Source organism: Crotalus tigris, unplaced genomic scaffold (assembly GCF_016545835.1).
Source record: "Crotalus tigris isolate CLP2741 ecotype Arizona unplaced genomic scaffold, ASM1654583v1 scf7180000017716.2861928, whole genome shotgun sequence".
NCBI lineage: Eukaryota > Metazoa > Chordata > Lepidosauria > Squamata > Viperidae > Crotalus > Crotalus tigris.
Window position 1 is genome coordinate 2,460,249 of NW_024096587.1, and position 22,419 is coordinate 2,482,667.

At 43.4% G+C, this 22,419-nt stretch overlaps 1 protein-coding gene across 1 annotated transcript in view; it reads left to right on the plus strand.

The window, feature by feature from the left end:
• Nucleotides 1-2,369, plus strand: part of WARS2 (tryptophanyl tRNA synthetase 2, mitochondrial) — a 40,191-nt gene extending 37,822 nt beyond the window's left edge. The window contains exons 4-6 of the mRNA XM_039338809.1: nt 55-140; nt 490-608; nt 1,810-2,369. Coding sequence (XP_039194743.1) covers nt 55-140; nt 490-608; nt 1,810-2,258 — 654 coding nt within the window. The 3' untranslated portion in view covers nt 2,259-2,369. The remainder of the gene's footprint in view (nt 1-54; nt 141-489; nt 609-1,809) is intronic.
• Nucleotides 2,370-22,419: the final 20,050 nt, after the last annotated feature.

A 22,419-nucleotide genomic window follows, 5' to 3' on the forward strand; every position in this document is an offset into this window, starting at 1 on the left:
CAAGATCAAATAATAAAGAGATTAATCAAGTTTGTGTTATTTTTCTACCACTAGCTTAAGAAGGCCAGTCAGACCAGCGGAGGAACAGTTGGGCTCTTTACCTATCCTGTCCTTCAAGCGGCAGATATTCTTCTCTACAAGTAAGAATGATAATTTCCCTATTTGCAGATGGAATGCCTGTAATATAATGTGTCAGAGAAAAGATACAACTGAATTATTGAGAGCATTCACCTCCTCACAAGAGAATGGAACCATCCATGGAGCAGATCCCCTGCCCTCCACCTTACGAAATGTGAGGTTCTCTGTAGCAGATCTTATGGAGAGTACTGCTGAAAGTTTGGAAGGAGAACAAAATAAAATTTCCTTCTGCTCCAGCTTCTGTAAACTACCAGCAAATCTAATTGTTCTTGTTAGCACTCATTCTTCAGTTTTCTGAAGGAATTTGAAGTAAGCAGATAAGATGACATAGTTTTCTTCTTCATTTGAAAGGTCAACACATGTTCCTGTTGGAGAAGATCAAATCCTCCACTTGGAGCTGACTCAAGATACAGCCCGCCACTTCAACAAGAAATATGGGGAGTTCTTTCCAGTACCCAAAGCCCTTTTAAGTGAGTAAGAAGAATAGCAAAAAGCATAATGAGCTGCTGGTTGAATAATATCAATATGTTTTGGATGGGAGGAGGAGGATTGGGCAACTATCAAAGAAAAGAAAATTCAACAATGAATCTTTTTGTCAGTCTGAAACAAACATATGTCATCATTCCAACTGGAAAAATATTTGCAAGGCCACAAAAGCTATATAAAAGGCTGCCTGTCAGATCTAGAGAGTAGCTTGGTACTCTGCATCTCAGGATCATCCAGCCACTCTGCATCTGATGAAGTGAGTTGCAGCTCACAAAAGTTTGTGACTTAGATGTTTTATAGATGGCACCTTCCCCCTACAAGGCTAGCAAAAATAGATTTAAAAAAACCTCACCAACATGCTGGAAATGTAGAAGGCTTCCAGGGACTTACTATCACATGTGGGAATGTTCAAAGGCGCAAAATTTTTGGAATCAGATAAAAAATTGGCTAGAAGAAATACGATTACAAAAAAATTGATTTAAAACCAGAAATCTTCTTATTAGGGATTATTAATGATAGCAAAGCATCTTTCTACTTACTATTGCATATTTTAACCGCAGCAAGATTGGCATACGCCCAAAAATGGAAAGGAAAGGAAACCCCCACTGAGGAAGAAATAATAAATAAAATTTTATCCTGTGCTGAAATGGACAGGTTAACTCTAGAGATGAAAAATAAAACTGAAACAGAGTATTATGAAATTTGGAAAAATTTGTACGATTGGTTAGAGATAAAGAGGATCGCTGAGATGATTATTGATTGACTAGTTGACATTATAAGAACTTCTTATTAGTACTTATATTAGAACACAACTGAATGATATGTAAATACAATGTTGATGATTGAAAGATGGTTTATCAAAAAATTTACAGATGTTATACGCACAGTTTGTTATACTCTGTCCTGTTATAGAATGTATTTTAAGTTTCTGTTTTTCTTTCTGTAACATAAGGTAATACTAATAGCACTGTTGAAGGCAGGGAAGTTGAATCATGTCCATTTTTGTTTTTAAAATGTACATTTAATAAAATTTGTAAAAAAAAAAAGTTTGTGACTTAAAATCAAAATTGGTGAGTCTTAAAAGATGCTACCAGACTCTTTCTGATTTGGAGCTATGCTAGACTAAAATGGCTCTTTTCCTATAGTATGTACAGGTTGTAATTTCCTATTTTCTTCTGATTCTAGCCCCAGCCAAAAAAGTGAAGTCTCTCAGAGATCCCACATCGAAGATGTCAAAATCAGACTCCCATAAATTAGCCACAGTGGGTATCACTGATAGTCCTGAGGAGATAAAACTGAAATTTCGCAAGGCTGTCACAGACTTTACCTCTGAAGTGACCTATGATCCTGAACACCGCCTAGGAGTCTCCAATCTTGTGGCTATTCACTCTGCTGCAGCAGGACTTAGCACAGAGGAAGTGGTACAGCAGAGTATTGGCCTCGATACGGCCCATTATAAGGCTGTGGTGGCTGAAGCGGTCATCGAAAAACTTGCACCAGTTAGAAATGAGTTCAAGAGACTAAAAGAAGAGAAATCTTACCTGGAGGAGGTTCTGTCGTCCGGAGCAGAAAAAGCCAGAGAACTTGCAACTCCTGTGTATTGGGAAATTAAAAGATTGGTGGGGTTGAACTGAATCCAAGAAAAAGTAGCTAGCATCTTTCATTACTTCAGTATGCGCCTTATTGTATTTTACAGTCCTCTGTTTTGAAGGTCCAAAAGAAGATTGATTGTCAGATCTTTCCTTTACACGTATGGTTATTCCTTGAGTTACAACAGTTCAGTTAGCGACCGTTCAAAATTACGACACCCTTCCCCCCAAAAAAAGTATTTACAACCCCATCCCGAAGTTACGCATGTTGCAGCACTACAGTGGTCATTTGCCCTTACGACCGACCGCAGAGACGCTTCAACATGCCCCCCGCCTATTTCTCTCCACGAGGGCCTGCAGGTTTAGGTTGGGCTCAGGTTGGGCTCCAAGCAGCCTTCTACTTGCTGCTGATTGGCTAGTTCGAATGAGCAGCTTCAAGGATTGGAGCAGCAGCAGTATCCAATCAGTGAGAAGCTTGCAGTTCAGCCCGATGAGACAAAGCAAGCAAGCTCTTTGTTGATTGGCTGCTGCTGCTGCCCCAATCCCTGAAGCTGTCCTGAAGCAGGAGGCCCTGCCCAGGCCTTTTCTACTACCAGAGGCCTGCTGGCCCCATGGCCCCCAGCCAAAGTCTTTTACTCAGAGACTGGCAAAAATGTTTTCCTTAGATTTCACGTGCTCACAGCTTTGCCATAATCTGAATAAAACACTTCAGCTTCTCTGCCATGTACCAGCCTCTTCTGGAGCACTGGAGATCTTCAAAAAGTAAGTAATCCATCAGGGTGGGAAGGAGTAAACAGGGATGCTAGCAAAGTAGGTCCAGTTCTGTAGTGACCTGGGGGGCCGGATGGGGGGAGCAATTGTGGGGACCCAGTGGAGCATGAGGTGTCTCAGTGGATAGGGGGAGGCCTTGGGTGGCTTGTTCCAGCCACAGCCTCCCCCCACATGGTCTTCCCCACCTTGAGATATCTCATGTGCCTTTAACAACCTGTGCATCTGATTAGCGAATGCATTGGGGAAAGCATGGAGTGATCATGTTCATTTAATGTGATTCAATCAAACAAATCCTTGGGGTTTGAATGTAATTGGCAGGTTCCATTACATTCATAACTTGAGGATTACCTGTATTAATTTTTTTAGAGCCAGGTTTGGAGACTGCAAAGAGCCAAACCACATGCAATACAAGAAAGACATCTGAGTACGGTTAGGGTGGCTTCAAGGGCCAGGTTTCCCACCAGATAGATGATTATGTGGGGTGGACTGTCTGGAAGAAGCCCTGCCCATTTCTGCCACACAACAGTCTCTTTGGTTCACTAGTGGCTACAGTTAATCATTCCCAAGATCATTTCAGTGGAGAAGATAATTGCAGCTGATCTAGCTTTGGTCTGTTCTCAAGGACAGAAAACAGCAAGGCATTAAGAATTAAGATTTTTAAGAACCGTCTTCCTAGTCCAAGTAAAAATGCTGTGAAGCCAGCTCAAGTGAAAACTATTCTCTTAAAATAGTCCAAGCAAGTTACAATACTGTTGAGACTTTTTTTAAAAAAATGATCCCACTTTTATTATTTTTATAAATAACTCAAGGCAGTGAACATACCTAGTACACCTGCCGCCGCCTATTTTCCCCACAACTCCCCTGTGAGGTGAGTTAGGCTGAGAAAGAGTGGCCTGCCTAAATCACTCAGCCGATTTTCATGCCTAAAGCAGGACTAGAACTCACAGTCTCCTGGGTTGTAGCCTGGTGCCTTCACTAGTAGACCGCACTGGCTCTTTATTGCTCCCAGGTCTCCAGCAAAATGACAATAGCAGTTTTCATGACTGGAAAGACAAAAATATAGCAAAACCTCAAAAGGAGCTTTATCCTTTGGTGTGGCTCAGGAGTTCATGGCTTCCATGACAACCATGGACCTGACCCAGATAATTCAGGGTCCGACCCACAGGGGAGGACACACGCTCGAGTTGGTATTCCTCTCGGGGCAGTGGAGACGTGATTTCGATTTAAGGGGTATAGTTACTTCTCCCTTGTCATGGTCGGATCACTTCCTGTTGAGGTTAGATTTCTCAGTCCTACTCCCCCACCGCAGGGAGGCGGAACCGATTAGGTGGTTCCGCCCCAGGCGTTTAATGGACCCGGAGGGGTTCCAAATAGCGCTTGGGGGTTTTCCTGATTCCCTCCTCCACGAACCGGCTGAGTCCTTGGTCGCTTCTTGGAATAAGGCGGCATCAGGGGCGTTAGACCGGATCGCGCCTTTGCGACCTCTCTGTGATTGTGGATCCCGGAGGGCACCTTGGTTTACCGAGGAGCTACGGGAGATGAAGTGTCAGAAGAGACGTCTAGAGCGACGCTGGAGGGCTAGTAACTCCGAATCCGACCGGACACTTCTAAGAGCCTATATTAGGACTTATTTAGTGGTGATACGAGCGGCAAAATGTTCGCATTTTTCCGCACTTATTGCATCTGCAGAATCTCGCCCCGCCGCCCTGTTTAGGGTGACCCGTTCCCTACTTAACGTTCGGGAAGCCGGGGAGCCCTTACAGGGTAGAGCGGAGGAATTTGTGCAATTCCTATCAGACAAAATCGCTCGGATTCGGACAGACCTAGACTCCGATTGGGCAGGGCCTTCTGAGATGACTGGGGCAGGTCTTAGCTCAGTTTTATGGGATGAATTTGAGTCTGTGACCGCTGAGGATGTTGACAGCGGTGGGAGCAATGAGCGCCTCCACTTGTTTATTGGACCCGTGTCCTTCCTGGTTGGTCTCGGCTGCCAAGGAGGTGACATGAGGCTGGCTCCAGGTGTTGATCAACGCTTTGTTGAGGGAGGGGTCTTTCCCGCAATCCTTGAAGGAGGCGGTTGTGAGGCCCCTTCTCAAGAAGCCTACCCTGGACCCGGCTGACTTAAATAACTTCCATCCAGTCTCCCCTTTGTGGGGAAGATTGTAGAGAGAGTGGTGGCGCTCCAGCTCTGACGGTCTCTGGATGAAGCGGATTATCTAGACCCTTTTCAATCTGGCTTCAGGCCCGGCTTCAGCACAGAAACCGCTTTGGTCGCACTGATGGATGATCTCTGGCAGGCCCGAGACGGGTTATTCCTCTGTCTTGGTGCTACTTGACCTCTCAGCGGCTTTTGATACTATCTATCATGATATCCTTTTGCGATGACTTGGAGGGGTGGGAGTGGGAGGCACCATTTTACGGTGGTTCTCCTCCTACCTCTGGCCGGTTGCAATCGGTACTGGTGGGGGGGGGCAGAGGTCAACCCCGAGGCCCCTTGAATGCGGGGTGCCACAGGGGTCGGTCCTCTCCCCCCTATTTAACATTTACATGAAGCTGCTGGGTGAGATCATCAGACAGTACGGGGTGAGGCTTCATCAGTATGCTGATGATACCCAGTTATATATCTCCTCCCCGAGCTCTCTCAGTGAAGCGGCCGATGTGATGGGCCGTTGCCTCGAAGCCGTGAGGGTCTGGATGGGGGTTAACAGACTCAGGCTCAATCCTGACAAGACCGAGTGGCTTTGGATGTTGCCACCAGACATGTTGACTGTCCGGTGTTGACTCTTGCGGGGGAAAATATATCCCCTTCGGAGTGGGTTCGCAACTTGGGTGTCCTCCTTGATCCACAGCTGAATTTGGAACATCATTTGATGGCTGTGGCTGGGAGGACCTTTGCACAAGTTCGCCTGTTGCACCAGTTGCAACCCTACCTGGACCGGGAGGCTCTCCTTACAGTCACTCATGCCCTTGTCACCTCACGTCTGGACTACTGCAACGCGCTCTACATGGGGCTACCCTTGAAAAGTATTCGGAGACTACAGTTGGTCCAGAATGCAGCCGCGCAAGTGATAGTGGGTGTTCCTCGATACACCCACGTTACACCTATCCTCCGTGAGCTGCACTGGTTGCCTATTGGTCTCTGGGTCCAATTCAAGGTGTTGGTCATTACCTTTAAAGCCCTATATGGCTCAGGGCCAGGCTATTTGCGAGACCGCCTACTACCTCATAGTTCCCTACGTCCGGTTAGATCCCACAGGCTGGGCCTCCTTCAGGTCCCGTCAGCCAAGCAGTGCCATTTGGCGGGGCCGCGGAGGAAGGCTTTCTCTGTGATTGCGCCCACGTTTTGGAACCAGCTCCCCCCGGAGATTAGGACCGCTCCCACCCTGTTGGTTTTCCGTAAGCTGCTTAAGACCTGGCTTTTCCGGCAGGCCTGGGGTTTATAAAATCTGACTCCTGGATGACTGTTCTTGTACTGTTTGTTTTGTTATGTTGTATGTGTTTTTTATTGTTAGCCGCCCAGAGTCCTCTGGGAGTGGGGCGGCTTATAAATTTTAAAAATAAATAAATAAATAAAAATAAATCTTGAAGAAGCCCAGTGAAGTGATGGCTTAGAGCAGGGGTTCTCAACCTTAGCAACTTTAAGACTTGTGGACTTCAATTCCCAGAATTCTGGGAGTTGAAGTCCACAAGTCTTAAAGTTGCCAAGGTTGAGAACCCCTGACTTAGAGGAAGAAGGAAGTTCAATATGGTTTGAGGTCCCAGGGATAAGTTTGGGGGAGTAGATATTTCAGAGTTTGCCCATGGAATCTGAAGATTCCTTAATCGCTTCTTTCATCTTCCCCTTTCCACAGTGTGAAAGCTGCTCTAGACAACCTAGGCTTGAGTGACAACAGTGGTACATGATTCCAGTGTGGTGGTGGTTTAGAATATTCTGCCTTCCTAATGCAGGCTTCGGTTGTTGCATAAGAAAGTCTCTCAGGTCATTTTATTCTGTTACAGAGCTCACGAAAAGAGGAAATGGCACTTATTCTCTAAAATATATTTTGGGAAAAGTCAGTCACATACCTCTGGATATTTGAAAAGGGAATGCTGAGTGTATGTATTCTTTCTCAGAACAGAGAAGTTATTTCTTCCATAAGATGTGAACCGCATCCATACATCTTTCTTCTAATATGTTTGCAAGTTTACGTATTTGAAGTGCAGCTTAACCTATAGAAAACAGGACAACGTTATTATATTGTGGAAGCTTGGCAGGCAGAACAGCCTCTGCTTTATGAACTTAGATTTTTTTTTTATGTGCAGCCAAACTGGTTCTGAAACAGACATCTTCAAGTTTTTGTGCCTTACGTAAGAGTGTGAGCAAAAGACTGCAGCCAGAGCCAGGGTTCCCAAACAGCTGCATAGCAACTCCAACTCTCTCTTATTTTGTTTCATGTTTACTGACTTCATAGAAAGCCCTACAAACTCCAGAGCCAGTTTTCCAGTGTCATCCCCTTACATTTAGCATTGTTAGATCATGGTCTTGAGCAAAATCCCAAATGATGTGAGAGGAGCCATAAACCTATCCAGCCGATGCTTCATCATCAGTTCTCTATTCTTCACACCCTGTCTGCAAAACTAATTCCCCAAGGTTCCCAGTATTTGTGTATAAGCGTCCATGAATACATAAAAACATGTGTGACACAGCCTTCCTTAGCCCATTGTATGGAAGAGGAAGGTATGTTTGTACTGAATGATAATACCTCTGGCTATTTTGAGGGAGAATGAGTGGTTCAGAAATGTGAAATATAAATAAATAAGTAAATATTCTACCCAGCTATATCATGGTTATGCCCTGTGGCTATATGGCCATAGCCAGCCAAGAAAGCACTGCCCCAGCCTGACAGCACCTCCTTGCAGCCTGCCAAAGAGCTGATTGGTGGGTTCCTGGGAGAGTAGGAGGTAAAGGGCAGGATGCTAGCATCTTCTGAATTGCCATCTGGAAACTGTTTACACGTGGCTGCCTGCTAACCACAGACAGATTCAGCTCTCTATCCAGACTCATCAAATAGTGTGTTTGAAAACAAACTCAAGCTCTTCGTTTAACCATTTTAGCTCTTTAGAGGAATTAAATTCTATCTTTTGCTGGCTAACTTAAACAAATGTTCACTTTTGTGTGCAGATGTCTCTGTCATCATCAGCCACCTCTGGTTTGCTTTTCAGTGTCAAATTGTAAAGGCCATATGAGACGCACTGCTGCAGAGCACTTGGAAAGAAAGAATTCAGTGCCTTTCCAGCACTGTGTGATCGTTCCCAGTTATCTTTAAATTCAGTGCATTAACACATGAATTCCCCCCATAAGCTAATATAAATTGATATAATGGAAAGAACTATTGGGCCTGTTTATCTCATTCTAAAGGCAGTGGGATATGAAAACAGTAATAAAACAGTAATAGCCTTTTGTTGCTGAATGAACTGGAAACTATTGTTGGTAAAATGGTGAATAGGAATTAAGTAGTATTCATTCGGATTCTTCATTTCCATATGCTGTAAAGGCAGTGATATTTGTGCCAAAAATCTCATTATTGCTGAGTGTTTTTGTTATACCATAATATTTTTAATTTTTTGATATAGCTTAGTGATAGCCTGCTCCATGCAATGTGGCAGCAATCAAGTGAATGAGGGAGGTTTTAGGAGAGGAACAATTCCAATCTCCGAAAATGGAGAATCATAACCATAAACTGATACGCCCCCAAGAACTGTGTAGGTCCTGAAGATATTTTCTTGCCTCCAGAACTGGGAAGTTAATCACTGGCTGGATGATCAATAAGACACAACATATTGCTGTAGGACTATATTCAGCTATTCTCAACAGAGCAAGGAACACATGCTGTCTTTCAGAAGATGATAGGATGAAAATGTTGTGCAATATACAATGAATAAAACCTGTACCACAATGCTCTAAAGAAACATGACTCCAGGAAGTCATAGCATAAAACACTGAAATATTATTGCTTGATATTGGCCTGTTAACCCCAGGTCCTGCTTTTAGGATAATAAAGCACCTGGCTTCTGTGAGATCTTAGTAGAAAATCAACAAATAAAAAATCAGCACTGAGTTTGTTGGTCCTGCATCCCACCATGTTGGCATAGAGAAATATCTCTTTAAAAATACTCAACAAAACATTAGATCTGTATCATTTATATACCTGCATCATTTCTCCTATTCCCCACTTGAAAGCAGTAGTGGCAGAGAGGACATTGAAGATCCATAATCCCCACTTTGTAGTCCCAAAAGACAGCTGGACTTCCTTGGAGTTTTTCCTTGAAAACATTTTGCTTCTCATCCAAGAAGTTTCTTCAGTTCTGCTGAAGAAAAGCTAAAAAAATACTTTTAAACAGCACTTTTGGAACCACCATGAGCTGGATGAGTGAGAATCTCCATAGACATTTCCTCATTTGTACTTCACCGTGCTTGTTGCCCGTGTACACTGAATTTTTTCTATAATTGCATGAAGTATAGAATCTTACATGAATCTTTGTAGTATTAGTATTAAAATTACTTATATAAAATAATTTAAAGATGAGTGTCTCATGAATCCCTCAAGAAAAAGCTGTGTTTTGCCCAGCTGCTGGGTCTGTTGATTTGTCTTGAAGTTCTGTGTCCCCATTTATTAAGTTTACTACCTCTCTGCCAGAACATTAGGATGTCACCACAGTTCAGTATTAACAAGCATGCATCAAAAAATGTATAGCTATGTACACACAAAAGCTTTCTATCTTGAGCATTTTAATTCCATTTTAATAGAATAGCCAACACCCCAGAAGACAAGCTCAGAATCCAGAAAGATCTTGACAGACTTGGACAATGGGCCCTATCCACCAAAATAAAATTTAATGAGAAAAACAAGGTTTTGTTCTTAGGCAGGAAAAGCCAACGGTACAAATACAGATTAGATGAAACTTGGCTCAAAAACAGTAACTGTGACAGGGATCTTGGAGTCCTAGTGGACAATCATTTAAAAATGAGCAGCTGGTAGCAGCCAAAAAAGCTAATACAATCCTTGGTTGTATACACAGAGGCATAGAATCAAAGTCACATGAAGTATTAGTACTGTTTTATAAAGCCTTAGTAAGACCATACCTGGAATACAGCATCCCATTTTGGTCACATCACAAAAAAGATGTTGAGATAGGAAAAAATGCAGAGAAGAGCAACTAGAGTGATTAAAGATCTGGAGACTAAAACACATGAAGAAAGATTGCAGGAATTGGGTATGGTTAGTCTAGAGAAAAGAAAGACTAGGGGTGACATGATAGCAGTATTCTAGTATTTGAGTGGCTGCCACAAAGAAGAGGGGTCAACGTATTTTCCAAAGCACCAGAAGGCAAGACAAGACACAATGGAAACTAATCAAGCAACCTGGAATTAAGAAAACACTTTGTAACAGTGAGAACAATTAACTAGTGGAGCGGCTTGCCTTCAGAGTTGTGGATGTTTCATCGCTGGATGTTTTCAAGATGAGTCTGGGCAGCCATTTGTCTCCAATTGTATGGTGTCCTGTTTGAGCAAGGGGTTGGACTAGTATTCCTCCAAGGTCCCTTCCAGCTCTATTCTGATTGGTTGATATAGAAGTAGCTTAGTTCTCCCCATCTAGCCCCTTTTTTCCTCCCCCCCCCCGTATTGAGACTGTTATAATCAGACATTTCAGTCACCTTGGCTTTGGAGTTTACTTGGAAAGAAGCACTGGTTACCTCCCGCTGGCTGCAATATAACAATCTGGACTTGTTGCCTGAGGTGGCCACCAGGGGGCAATATCATCTAAAATGCAGCATTTCTGTGCACTCCTAGAGGGCAAAATGGAGTGGACAAAAGAACTGTGGGTAAATCTCACAATAATTTGTAATAGAGCAACAAGGGTTTCTAGTTCACTTTTCTTTGCCTAGAAAGCTTTGGATAATCAGAAATGGACTTGCATGCAAAAGGGTTGTTCTGGCTAGTATGAAACAAATTCCTTGGTTCAGAGTACTGTGTACTAAAAAGTAGCTGTGATTTCATCCAAAGTACCATTTGCTTGACAGATTGTGATTCAACACTGAAGTGAAGTAACTACTGAAAGCTGAAAAATTGCTGCTCTTGCTCTAACACTGTTTCACACATTACAGATCCTTAAAGATAGGAAGGCCATTGAGTATATTACATTCACAAGGAGCTTCAGCCAAGCCAGATTTTCAGGATACAGACAATGCCTGTAAAAGCACTTCTTTCTGCACAGACATTTTCTATTAGTAGCTTTACAATATGTACTGGGTGGTGGTTTAATGGATGAAGTTACCCCTCCATCCTGCTCCTTGGGTATTGCTGGAGAGTCTTTGGCTTGCAACCTTCCAAATGAGAGCAAGGCTGACCTTTGGAATTTAATGCAAAGGATATTTTTAGAAGCAGAGAAATCAGAAACTCTGGCTACTCTCGCACAAACATGATCATTATGCAAGTATGTACATTTAGAGGAAAAGCCATTGGCATATTACGCTTTTACGCTTTTTTGTGTGTTTTTTCATGCCCTTCTAGATATATGGAACTGTTCAGTGTTAATTAGATACATACAGAAATGTGACCTATATAATAACAACTTTCTTAGAGCTGAGAGAAGAGAGGCTACTTGTTCAGCCCTCCACCCTACAGCTCCTCGCTCCAATCCATAAAAAGGTGCTTTACTTCAGATCATTTCCTAAGGCAATGGGTATAAATAGGAGACAGTTAGTTCAATAGCCTAATTTTATATCTTTATTTGTTAAATTTGTGTCCCATCACAGAGTGCTCACGTTCCCTAGTAAAGTCATATTCAGAACCAAGCATTTGATAAAAACATATCAGTAATGTCTGTGCAAACACTTACTAGTTAACATGTTTTCAACAACTTTATGATCATTCAGCATCTGCAGTTAAAAACTAATCTTCATGATACGGATAATTTTGCCTCAGACGTTAGAAACATGGAACTTTCTGGATAAACATAGGGGAAATCATCTTCCCATCCATCCATATCTTGCTGCAAAACAGACAAAAATGTGGTCTTGAAACTTGGGGTATGATAAAAGGCACAGCATCAAAGAGTCTGATGATGCAGGCTGTAACAGCTCTCGGAGTGATGCCCCCAGATTGGAATTACTCTATCAGTACAAAGAAGTCATCAGAAGGGCAAAGTCTGAAGGACTGGAAGTAAGTCAAGGATTTCTGACTCTCAGAAGTTGTGTGGAGGATATGCTTCTTTTCTTTTACATCCACTTCTTTTTTTCCATTTTTAAGTCCCAGCACTAAAAGAAACTGACAAATCTGGAGTTCACGTGTGCTATAGATCTCTTCTACTAATAACTAGCCTTCCTGGTTTAAAACTGTTTGCTACTGTACTCAGACTTCCACTGTGTTTGATGGCAAACACTTAGTAACGTGCTTTACAAAATCTATATCTTAATAATATCATAACTTGATTTAGAATTTATTTAGTAACTACTTTAACAACTAACCATACAGATTCATTTCATGGGTGTTAATGACCAAATGAGACCGTAGTTGATCGACTCTTACCCCATAACTTCTGCTCAGCCTCAGCTCCTCCACAAAATAAAAAAGTTCATCCAACAAAACATGACAAGACAAAGCTCTGAGATCCTTCAAGGACTGACATATATCTATAAACTGTGGAGTGCAGACAGAAACAGATAGAAATAATTTAACCTTTCAATTGCCTCACAGATTTACCAAGGAGGGCATTCCATAATGAGCTCTTATTAGTATTTCTTGTTAATTGTTCTAAAATTTTCTCTGCTTGTCTTGGAGCTGCCCAAACTTTGCTGAAAAGGAAGAGTCTCTAAAGTGATTGGGTCAGCTACTTAAGTCATCTCCGCAGTTCACTGATTAATAAGATAATACCAGAGTTGTCAGAAAAAAACATCCCCAATTTTCTTAAAGACCCTGGAATCAGTTTGAAACCATCATTCTCTGGTGGTTGGGCTGATTGATCTGAGAGGGTCCCACCTTCTCCAAAAGGAAAAGCAACTCTAAAACTAAACATAAGGAAACCATGATAAGGGAAAAGTTCTAAAAACAGTGACAAATCCTAAAATCATTTTTTTTAAATCAATGCCTTCCTGCCCAGTAAGGAAAATGATATTTAAAACAGTGATGTCAACGTAAGGCCTTCCCCAGTTGAGCTTTAACAAGCATGACCAATGAAAGCAGGTGATGAGAGGTAGACTACAACAACATCTAAAGAACTGTAAAGTTGACCATCCCTGGTCTAAAGTACAATGGGTTAATCCAATAAAATGTTTTCGTACAGGATATGAAACCTACACCCAGTCCTGATTCAGGGACCTCACCATAGATACTGAGGTACGCCAGTAAAAATTACTCCGGCTAATAAATGCATATAGCAGCTGACTCTCCAATCCATCTCACAATGAGAAATATTCTAGTTTGCTATTTATATGAATAGGAAGTCTATAGAGATTAAGCTGATAATTCATAGCAATATTTTCTTATTCACATTCTAGTTCCTTGAATTATTTTTTTCTGATTCATGGAATTTCTTACCCCAAATTGTACTGTCAACATTCATTGGCAAATTCTCAATGTAAATTATGTTAATTTTGTTTTAATTGTGTTAAATGGCCTGCTAGATTCATGGAAACATTGATTTTGAATGCACAGGGATCCCAACCCACTGAGAAAGGTTTCAAAGGAAAGTTATCCATCTCTGCTCTAGCCTATTCTGGATCAAGTATTCAAGAGAATACAGCCGAGAAGAACAATTGGCCTGCAACTCACCTCATCTTAATTACACATTCTGGATCCTTATCTATTAGACAATTAGATCATGAGTAGATACCTTTTACTGGGAATGTACAATACCAGCTGGATCATGGGCCACTAAACTTTCTTCTTCCACTTCCTAAGGCCATATTTATCGAGCCTAGCACTCCATGCTTTCTGAGAGATAATAATACACTGCTTCCTGCTGGCATATACCAAAACTTCCCTTTGAAACAAGCCAGTAATTTATAAATGTATCCACCCATGTTCTCCCTAAATAACAAAGCCCCACCAAAAGAACAAGTAATGAACTGTTTGTGTCAGAATTATAATTTTGCCTTCTGTGGTCAGATTCACATGTTTTTTCATTCATTTGCAGTGGGGCAGATTCTATCCAAAGATTTTCTCTACCAAGTAGAATTTTCACTCCCACCCCCCAAAATAATGAACCATTTTAATAACAATGAGCCAGCAGTGTGCTGCAATTGCCAAAAAGGCCAATGCGATTCAATGGTGAGAAAAGCAAGGGCTTATGCTTAGGCAAAAAACCCCAAATGCACAGATATAGAATAAGTGGTACCTGTTTCAACAGCAGTAGCTGTGAGAGGGATCTAGATATCCTAGTGGATTACCCTTAAGTATGAACCAGCAATGTGCTGCAGCTACCAAAAAAACCAATGCAGTCCTTGGCTGCATCAACAGAGGGATACTACCATCAAGATCATGGGAAGTGATAGTAATGCTCTATACTGCACTGGTACGCTCACATTTAAAATACTGCATCCAGTTCTGGTCACCATGATACAAAAAAGATGCTGACATCCTAGAAAGAGTGAAGAGAAGAGCAACAAAGTTGATTAGGGATCTGGAGACTGAATTGTACAATAAAAGGCTAAAGGAATTAGGTATATTTAGCCTAACGAAGAGAAAGACTAGGAGTGACATAATAGCTGTCTTCCAATACTTTATTTATTAAATTTATTTGCTGCCCATCCCATTTCAAAAGTGACACAAATACTTGAAGGGCTGTCACAGAGAAGAGGGCATCAAGTTATTCTCCAAAGCTCCTCAGGGCAGGACAAGAAGCAATGGGTGGAAGCTCATTAAAGAGAAATCAAATCTAGAACTAAGGAAAAATGTCCTGACGGTGGGAACAATTAACCAACGGAATAGCTTGCCTCCTTGTGGGTGCACCATAGCTGGAGGCTTTTAAGAAAAGATTGCACAACCATTTGTCTGGGATGATATAAGGGCCTAGAAGACCTCCACAGTCATGATTCTAGGCTTCTTTGGTGTCCATCCTCCAATGTTCTAATTTCTACCTTCAAAGAGAACCTTCAGTGCCAATTTTTGGAAATGACATTGTTGGACTGCAGTTATGGTCCACCTCTAACCTAAGATCTTAGGTTGCCTTTATTATTTGTCTGGTATTCTTGGTCTGTTGACCTTTCCCTTGCTTCTCCTCCTTTTGCTCCGGATTTACACCTGTTGGTTCCATTTTTGTCATTTCCTCACTAGTGATTTATAGCACCTTCCAGTGTCGCCCAGCCATCCTTGTGGCAATATAAAACCTGTCTATATTGCAGTTATATCAGCACTGTGATACTAAGCCACTATAAATCACAAGTGAGAAAACAGCCTTATGCTCTCATTGACAGACTGATCTTCCGCAAATGTGCCAATTCTAATTCCACTGATTCAACCAAGTCAGGCTTTACTCTCCAGGACATTGATTAGACTTCAGAACTTCTCCAGCCCAATTCAGTACTGAGATCCTTTTAGTGGTAATGCTTGGAAGTGAAATAAGCGATCTTTTGCTGCAGAAATACCTTTCCCACCCAAAGCAACAGTGTGCATGTTCAGCTCTTAAGGTTTATATAAGCTGTTTGAGAATAGCCAAAATTGTCAAATGACCTTCTGAAAACAACCTCTGATTATTCCATATTACTGGACCAACATATGTGGAGCTGTTGGACATACCAAGGTTTTCCATCTGTTTTGGACAGCATAGCTAATTTGAGGTCTGCACTACCTTTTCTTGCATCCAGAGAGCTCACAGATAGTCCAAAGAGAATCAAGGAATCAATCTGAGGGTCAGCCAGGATGCCTCCTCACTCCTTTAGAGCCAGTCAAGAATCCCCATCTCATTTGCTTGCTTTCAGCCTTCAGGGAGGCTTCCCTTTGCTTCTATGGTATTGCTCAGTTCTGAAAACTGGCACCGTCTGCAGGTAGTGACACTGACAAAGGTTTCAGCCTTCTCCCAAGTCTTTCTGGAGAAGGGTTGTCTTGGGGTGGCTAGATTGCTCAGCCACCGATTTGACTCAAGACCAAAGAGCTCTGGCATATAATTGGAAGAGTTAGAACTGGAAGAAAAGTGGAGAAAACAAGCACCCAGGTCCAGAGAGCGGCTAACAGTGGTGCGCAGTCAAGGTCTTTTTCTTCCAGTCCAGATGCCCAGGCAGTTTGGCACTCTCTGGGAGCACTCATTGACCAACTCAAGAGTTTCCAAATGCAAGATCATGTCTTTCACATGGAACAAGAGGGCCAACACTTCTGGAGCTACCTAAAGCCCCCAAAAAGGAAGGCTGTGTGACTACTAGATAGCAGTATAGTGATGCAGAAGGCCTCTGCTGCCATCCTACTGGCTGTCCGGGTTTTTGCACTCCAAATTTATTGGTTGACCCAAGAGATCCTAAAAAATATGAAGCTGCCATCTGTAAGCCTGAATGAAGCGCGGAGGTCATTTCCAGAGTGCTAGCCAGCTTGATGGAAATAGAGCTACCAGGTCAGGACTGGAAACATCTGCATGATCTCTTAAGTGGTAGCCCAGAATTAGTTTTCTATATGGATTTTCTGCCATCTGGTAATCATCCTGATTTTTGCTGAATAGAACCAGTAGCCTAAAGTGGGAAGGAGTGGGGAAACCTTTTACTCCCAGGTCACTTCCAACGTGTAAAGATTCACAAAGGTGGGAATGACTCACATTGCAAGCAACAACAGTTAATGGTCATCATTTTTTTTCTTTCCAAACTCAGGGCACATATGGGCTGCAAAAATCTGATTCACCAGTACATGGCAGCAAATAGGGTATAGAAAACTCTCATAGTCAGGGTTTTGCAATCCAGCCACATTTATGGTAAATTGAGCATTTGCTGGAGGTGCTTGGCTTCTTCAGGAGGCCCAGGTACATAAGGCCTTTCCTTATAGTGGACAGTGGACAGAAGTCTAGTGGACAGAAGTGGATGGGGCTGGACAGGTCCCCCCAGAATGCTGGGCTAAGCAGGATGATCCACCCTAGATTACTACAAGTCCTGCATTTCTCCTTCAAATAGGTTTTTTGGGAGGCCTGCCATGGAGTCCATTGTCTGCAAAAGCACTAGAGGGCTTACACAGGGGAGGGGATTGAACAACATTTGGAAATCTCTTTGAACTCCAGCAACTGTTGCCGCTCCACCCTATTTGGGGCTCCAGATGCACTGAGCGAGATACATGCTTTGATCTCCGAAAGCAGTCATTCCATGCCATTATTTTTATTTTCTAGCCAATGGTTGCATAACTCAAGGTCTAATGGCAACCATGCAGGTATGAGGTCATTGCAGAGTTGTGTGGAAAGTTGAGGCGAGGGGGACAGAGAACCAGCCCTGCACTGGTCTTTCTTCTACCCCATCGGTGGAAGGACTCTCCCTACACCTCCCCTCTTTCACAAAATCTAAATGGTTTCTCCCCATAAGCCTTTTTATTCCAATTGGGCTGCTGTAAGATCAATGAACAACTAGTTTCTGGAAAGTAACTAGTTCAGCATGCAAAAAAATTTCCATGCTCTAGTCTTTAGGTTATCCATCATCCCTTCAAGAGATCCAAAATACCTTTCTGAATGAACAATGACTTGGCTGCCAAAGCTTAATAAAAAGAGAAAAAAATCTGGATTGTCAACTGAATGCAAAAAGTCCTCCAACTTTGGAATTAAATATTATTGCTAGATGTGCATTCCCTAATAAATGTTATCGTGTAGTTTTTTTTAAAAATAATACATTGTACGAAAACACTTTATAAACAAAAGCAGAAATTTCAACCTCTAGCCTGATTCCAAACAGTCTGGGACTAACATATAATTAACTATTTATGTACATATCAAATAGTCAAGCAATATTTCATCCAATTCCTCAATTGCCAGCTGGCAAAAGTGGAAGGCAAAAGTGGAAGGCGGGGCTAACTTTCCTGCTCCCTCCTAGCAGAGCTTCTCAAAATCCTCCAAGTCCACACTGGGAAACTGTTGACTTTTTGGAGGCAGCTTTTTAGTGGCTATTAATGAACTGTAGTAATGAACTGTCTGATTTAGTCTATTTGCAAGACACTTGATTTAAAATCCTAATCATTATTTCCGCACCATTACTTTAAGGACATTTTCTGAAGAGCTTAATCAAGTTGTGTTTGAATTCTGCATTCTTAAGAAACTCGTTTTGGAATTCAAATAAATTGCAACTTTAATCAGCGACAAGAAATAAGGCACATAAAAACAATATTTAATAGTGAAAATATTTTTTTTCATGCAGGTTTTCAGTTGAACAGTATGCTTACTATTAATTGCATTAAAACATCCTTTCAAAATACCCTTGCCCTAGGTCCAGAAAAATATCACATGGCATCTGTTTAAATTTGTAGGAGAGGGTGCAGGTTTTAAATATTTATTTTCACTTATTAAGAGTGGAATGAATGAATAGTTCTCCACAAGCATTAAAATAGGACCAATCTCAATCCAAACATTAATACCATTTTAGACCGGAATAGCATTAAGAGTAACTTCCAAGAGTCTTGTGTTTTTGATAGCTGCAACACTGCAAGTGTAGGTGACAATGGGCATTCATGTTTTCTCTGCCGCTAATAAAAATGCAGAAAAATAAATTGCTCTACTTGCCTGCATGGAAGAATCTTGCTTAATTGCTTCGGATTAAAGTGTCCCAGTTGAATATTTAAAAGACCTGCACCCTCAAAGCAGCAGAACATTTGCTAACGCAGCAAAGGAAGGGCAGTCAGGAAGATTCCGGGGACTAAACCAGGCCTATTCCTGTTTTCTAATAGGGACTCTCCATCGCCGTCAGTACCGCCACTTAAGGCGGCCAAGAGTCATTGTCTCTTCCCCTTTCCTTCCATCCGATCCGTTTGTGAAATCCCTTTGCGTCACGCATCGAAATCCGTCTACAGTTCTCCAGACTAGATCGCTTCGAACAAACGGAGGCGCCTGCCTTGTTGGATGAGCGCACACTTTGCACCAGGCGTAGTTCTATTTCGAAGGTTAAAATCCGGCGTCGCCTTCCCGGAGGAGCGCATCAGCTGCGCCCAATGACTATTTTTGGGTGCCTAAAAGCAACGATTGCAGTCGCAGAACTTTTCCCGGCAGGTGAGGCAGTTCCCTCCTTTCCACCCAGGGGATCCAGTCCTGAGGCTCAGGACCGAAAGGGCGGCCAGCTGCTGGTTGTTTCCCCCGAGAATGAACTGTGTGGTTTTGCAAACGGCGGGAGGCTGCCCTCGCTTGTGTGGCCTCGTTTGGAGTCTTCAGCTCCCACTACTTCTTATAATCGCGGCGGCCCGTTTCACACCCCTTAGAGACGAAGAATGTCGTTCCCGGTGCCTTTACTCAGAAATTAATCTCACCCACTTTAATCCCGAGTTCGCTTGTGAGGGAAGCAAACTCACAGAGCTCCGCTCACTAAAGTAATCCGGGGAGAGAGCCACGATCTCAAGAGCGGGGTTATCTGCTCCGAGGTCTCGCCCTCACTAGGTGCTTTGGGCCTACTCAGTGCAAGAGATCGCGGGCTGCAGCTTAAATTGGTCCGAATTCACTCCGGCTTCTGGAGAGCTTTGCTTTGGTTTGCAGCCTCCAGGAAGTTCGACTCGTTGGGTTCCAGAAATGGTTTCTGCCTCCGGGGAACATAAAGCTACCGAGGTCCTTTAAGTTTAGCGCCTCACCGAAATCGCGGTCGGGAAGAATATTCCCAGCCCCGCCGCCACCCAAACTGTCTCGCGGAGACAAGGCAACATTTAAGAAAAATGCTCCAGGCGCCCGCAGAAGACGGACGCCCGGCAGGCACGTGGCGCGCCGCTGCTCTAATGTTGACCTATCCATCGGCACAGAAATTAATCAGCGAGCAATCCAAAGGTCCGGACCCCGAAAGAAACTCTCCTCCCGAAGACTCTCAAAGGTTTGGAGCTCGGCAAGGAAGTTTCTCGGCTCCCCTTCATACCAAGGGAGCTGCGCCACAGAAACAACTTCCCGTGCGGCTGGGCCTCCCAATTAACCGTGCGCTTCTGTCCCGGTCCTACTTATCTGGATCTAAGCTCTGATGAACATCCTAAAACTCGCTTCCGTACTCGAGTAAAGACCAAGTAAGATACCCGGGGGCAGAGCGAAAAGGACGCCGTCAAAAGAGGTATCTGGCGTATTGTATGGGGTCATACAAGGCCGCGGGTTGCGAGAGGCCCCAGGAACCGCCGCCGGAACATCTCGACGCCCCATTTAAGGCAATGTTTGACCTGGGCGCGTGGGCATTGCAGGCGGCGAGCTAGAGGTGTTTTTTTTTTAGGGTCAAGGCAAGTGCCGGCGATCTTCTCCCGGGACTCCTATGCATTTTCTTCTGGCGGAAGAAGGCGTGGCCTCAAGAGTGGCTTGCACGAAGAGAAGGAAATGAGCACCACCAGGAGATCGCGACTCTACAACATGCCAAGATTTGCCAGCTGTTGTCCGCCTGTTGTTGTGTCTCCCCCTCCTCCCGCCCCGTTCAGGCTCCTGCCTGACCCCCCCCCCGCTGTCTTGAAAGCGAACCAAGAGATATTCGCCGCCTTTGCTCGAGGATCCTCTGCGCCCCTTCCAAGGGAAACGCGGGGCCGACCCGGTTCCCTGAGAACGGGCGGACCTGATTCAAAGAGCCGAAGACCCTGGTTTGGCTTTCAGGCCAAAATATGTTTGGCAGCCGGAAAAGGCGATTTAAGGTCGAAGGAATCGGGTCCGCGGCTTCAGGCCTTCGCGCTCAAGGTGCTGGAAGAGGCGGCGGCGATCTCACCTTCCCGCGTCTTTCTGTGTTATTCGGGCCTCTTGGGACAGGCCGGCAGAGAAGGCTGGGCGAGCCTTTGAGCCGGGCTCAGGCCGCAGGTCCGTTTTCATTTTACTTGCCGGGGACGGAACAGAGTATATCTCGAAGAGCCCTCCGCCTTAGAGGAAAATAAGTCTCCGCGCGTCCCGCAGCGCTCGCCTGCCTCGGCCCCCTCCGCTTCCGGAGGGCTGGTCGCTGGGCCTTCGGTTCTCCACTGCTGATATATTTGCTCGGCCTAGCCCCTGGGTCTCCCTGAAAGGCCGCACCAAAGTTTCCCCCGCGCCCTAGATGACGGCCTGCTGGGACAGTCAGAAAAGCCACTTGGCTCAAGCCCGCAGGATGCTGGATTGATCTGGCGAGCGGAAAACCAAGCAACACGGGGAGGGGGGGGAAACCGTGTTTTTTAGGTGTTTTGGATTACAGAGATCCCAGCCCAAATTCGGTCTTTTTACTAATTATATTTTACTGTAGAGGAAATAATTGGTAGAATAACTGTTCTGCAACAATAGAACAAAATCTGCAAAACCTTTTTTTAAAAAAACAAACCAAACCAAAAGCTAATGCTGTAAAGAAAACAAAGGCTGTGTTTGCAAGAATATACATATGTGGACTTCTTTAAATAATCTTTTCCCTTTGGAATCACACAAATAGTACCTTTAGTATTGAGAAGTAGGGAGAATACTTGCATACCTTAAATTAAATTGGATTTTAAAAATCTCTGTTAAAATCCAGATTATACTGAAAAGCCTATACTGATTTTTTTTTTTTTTTGCTTCAGTTTTCTATACCGGATAATTTTTTTACTTAGTAAAACCAGAAGAGAAGTGCCCCTGTTCCTTAGCATCTTGTGCTTGTCTTCTCAGTTTATTTTCTTGGAAGCAGTTTTTTCTCAGTTCAGTATGTAAACCCCCCCACCATCTGATGAGCCCATCTAAAACTGCATGTGGTTTACATTCATAGATGGTGCACTTTTACATGCCACACGTTTTCTCTTGCTAGAACACAAAGGTGCAGTGGAGGAAAATGGATTTTTAAAAATTTCAGAACCGGAATTTCAACTGGAATTTTAGCTAAAGTGGCTTTCATTAATTTAGAGATGGAGATGCAGTTAACAAAGTTTACTATCCCTATTAAGTTATGAAGTTGAAGCCAAAATCCTTCTGTTAAGGTCCTCGAAGTTATTCTGGGATAAATTGTAGGGGCAAAGGATTGAGTAGGCTGGCCGAAATCAGCCAGTGAGGTGGCAAACTCCTCGAGAGACAAACTTTGAAACTGGGCCCCAAACTCTGGCCGGAAAAGCGCAAACAAGAGCTCCTGGCCCCATTTCTGCCCAATTTCGAAACATCTTGGAAAGATGCCGACCACCTTAAAATCTTGAGTTTTAGTTGAAGTATTTGGCAACGTCGGCGCGCTGGTGGTATTTCTGGCACTGCCAGAAGCAAGGAATCTACTTGAGCTACGGTCAACGCGGCTTCGGAAGTCAAAACACCGGCCTGCCGCACGAGGGCAGCAGAGTCTAGAGCAGTGTTTCTCAACCTTGGCCACTGGAAGA